We start from the raw sequence: 2,913 nt of genomic DNA on the forward strand, positions 1-2,913 counted from the left end.
GAAATATTATAGATCACAGTGATTCTGCTGACGTAATGTTTTCTCTTTCTTTCCCATCACTTATTAACCAGAATGCCTTCTGTACCTTTACTCCAAGAAGCGCTATGTAGCAGACTGCCAGCTCAAGGAGCCTGGGGGCAGTCTGCAGGCTTCAGAGGCTCCATTTACAGGCTGCTCGGGAGGACTGAGCCAGCTAAGGGAGATAAGTAGCAGCCACAGGGAGTCAAAAAGCTCTGAGGAAGGAGAAGCCAGGGCAGGCTTCCAAAAGGAGCCATAGGGCTCCTGGGGAAGGAGTAAACCTTTAAGGGACTGGATGGATGGTTGATGCTGAGTGCAGACTAAGTTATATTTAAGGGTTTCCTGTGCAGCAAGTGTGCCCAGGGAACAAAGGACTGAGCTGAAGCTGAGGACTGCTGGAGCTAGCAATAACATGAACCCTTTTGAAGAATATTCCTAGGAAACCCTTTGTTTCCTAGGAAATGTAATATTCACTTCTTGACATCTTCAGAATTTGTTCAGTTTCTGACGGCTTATATTAGAAATAACTTAATGCCTTTCAAACGAATGAGGACATAGGAACATTGTCTGGCTATAAGCATTCAATTCCTAGGATTTTGTTCTTAACGTTTACACTTCTGAAAGAATTCGATTTCTGAAACTTTTATTTACATTTCTGAAATACTACCCAGACAGGTAAGGATGCTAAATTACACCATTTGCATGTATGCAGTGAGCCACATCCCCACCACACTCAAGGGTTATCCAAGCAGGAATTAATTATAGGTTAAAAGGGAAAGCACATTCTTAAACGCATCCATTTTTCAACAGATAAAATATCTGAGTGCCAAAATAACAGCAGGTGCCACCACCCCCCACACAGGTCCCTTGGCAACAGTCCAGAGTTGTTCTTTCCACCGCCAGCCTGGTAGAGATCATTCCCCTCTTCCCACTGTTAGCACTTTTCATTGTCTCAGCTCCGGGCATCCAGGGTGCAGATAGGTTCATCTTGTGCCTGTGGCATGCGTGGCTCTCTAGGCACTGCCACGTATCCCAGGTGAAGCAACCACTGCTCTGGTGCTGGGTGGAGAGCCCCTCGCTTGAGCCTGGCCCCTAGTCTACTACTCCGCTTGCTGTGGCTTCAGATCTAGTAGCCCTCAAGCCCACAGTTCAGTGGCTGGGATCTTGACATCTTGCATCCTGCTCAGTGCCACCAGCACCTTTCACCCAAGTATGTGCAGACAGCCACATCTCGCTCCCTCTCTTCACGTGATTCATCCCCCGTGGGTAACAGCAAAAAGCAACTGAGGCACACACAATGATGACAGACACAGGACATAGCAATCCCACCTTCTCCACAGCTCTTCCTCCCCTAAGATCCAACTGGGAGTGGATCACCGTGATGGCTGCTGTAGGGGGTTGAATGTTATGGTTGCAGGATGGGTGCATTGCCAAGGTCGGGGCGCTTTGCATCCCTCTATCTCCTCACCTGCCTCTGTCCCCCGACTGCAAGGGTTCTTTGTGTGCCTCCTTTCCATCCCCTCCTCAGTTCAAAGAGTCTTTGCAAATCCTCCCTCCCTTGTTCCAGAGACTCTCTGGCCTGAAACTCAGGAGACCTTCCTCTGCCACCGGCCTGCTGCTTGGCCACCTGGAAAACGCAGGGAAATGGTACTGCCCTGCTTTGGAAATCTCTTCATAAAATTACTTGATATTAACAGGTTAAATACAGAGCAACACACACAGGTATTTCCAACAGTAACGCAATTACACTTATATCAGTTTTCATGCAATGAACACTAACAGGACCATATCACTTCTCTATGGAGTCATAAATGATGGGTAAGCTCGACAATGCTGCCCATTATTTCCCGTTGCTGGGTAGTTTCCCATTCATTGCATGCAAAATCCTTTTATTTTGATATTGCTCTTACTTTCTGCAACACCTGAGTGTGTTTGTGTGTATTGTATATATAATTCCAATATGTGTATGTGTGTATTTATGTATAAATACACACATATATGTATGTGTGTATATATTCATATATAATTCCTATATGTGTGTATATTTATATATAAATTCCTATGTGTATGTGTGTATTTATATACAATTCCTGTGTATGTGTATGTGTTTTATATATAATCCCTATGCGTGTGTGTGTGTGTGTTTTTATATACACTTCCTATGTGGATGTGTGTGTATGTATATATAATTCCTATATGTGTGTGTATTCATATATAATGCTGTGTATGTGTATCTATGGATATGTAATCCTATATATATGTATGCATTTTATGCATATATATTTTTATATAATCATATATCTGTGTGGGTGTGCACATGCTGTTGCTCCTGTTCTAATACTTAAGTACCAGATACACCTCTCCTGGGCTCCTCCTTGATCATCCCCTTGCATATGTGACGTAGTTCATGGTTACAATTGTGGAGTGAGCTCGTGGTTACTGCCCAGAGTTTTGCGCTCAGACATTTTCACATGAATTGAGAGTCACCCCAATTTCCCTGGGATTACTCCATTGCAGGGGCACATTTCAGAGAGAATTGCAACAACAGATGCCCACCCCCATCAGTTTAGAGAAAGGGAATGGTTGTGGTTTGCCCACAGCGACTGAGACAGCTACTGTCAGGGATGGGATTATTCCTCATTTCCAGCTTTGTGCTCCAACCCCTCTCCCTTACCTTTCCTGACCCCCCCCCCTCCCCAAAGCAGCAAAATTTGTGATGCTAAAGCATAAGCAGTGATAAAATCTTAATATTTAGGATAGGTTGGTGATGCTTAGCATTTCTATTTGGGCTGTGCGCTTACTAGAAAACTGACTCGTCTCAGAGGGCTGGAAAATGTGGATTTTCTGCTTCCTGAAGACTGCCCCCAATATCTTCTTTAAGTACAACCTGAACCG

At 44.4% G+C, this 2,913-nt stretch overlaps 1 protein-coding gene across 1 annotated transcript in view; it reads right to left on the minus strand.

The window, feature by feature from the left end:
• Window positions 1-2,226: 2,226 nt before the first annotated feature.
• ACKR2 (atypical chemokine receptor 2) overlaps window positions 2,227-2,913 on the minus strand; it is a 14,054-nt gene continuing 13,367 nt past the window's right edge. The window contains 1 exon segment of the mRNA XM_025206813.1: window positions 2,227-2,913. This exon segment is cut by the window's right edge and continues 27 nt beyond it. Coding sequence (XP_025062598.1) covers window positions 2,770-2,913 — 144 coding nt within the window. The 3' untranslated portion in view covers window positions 2,227-2,769.

This window comes from Alligator sinensis, unplaced genomic scaffold (assembly GCF_000455745.1).
Source record: "Alligator sinensis unplaced genomic scaffold, ASM45574v1 scaffold531_1, whole genome shotgun sequence".
Taxonomy (NCBI): Eukaryota; Metazoa; Chordata; order Crocodylia; family Alligatoridae; genus Alligator; species Alligator sinensis.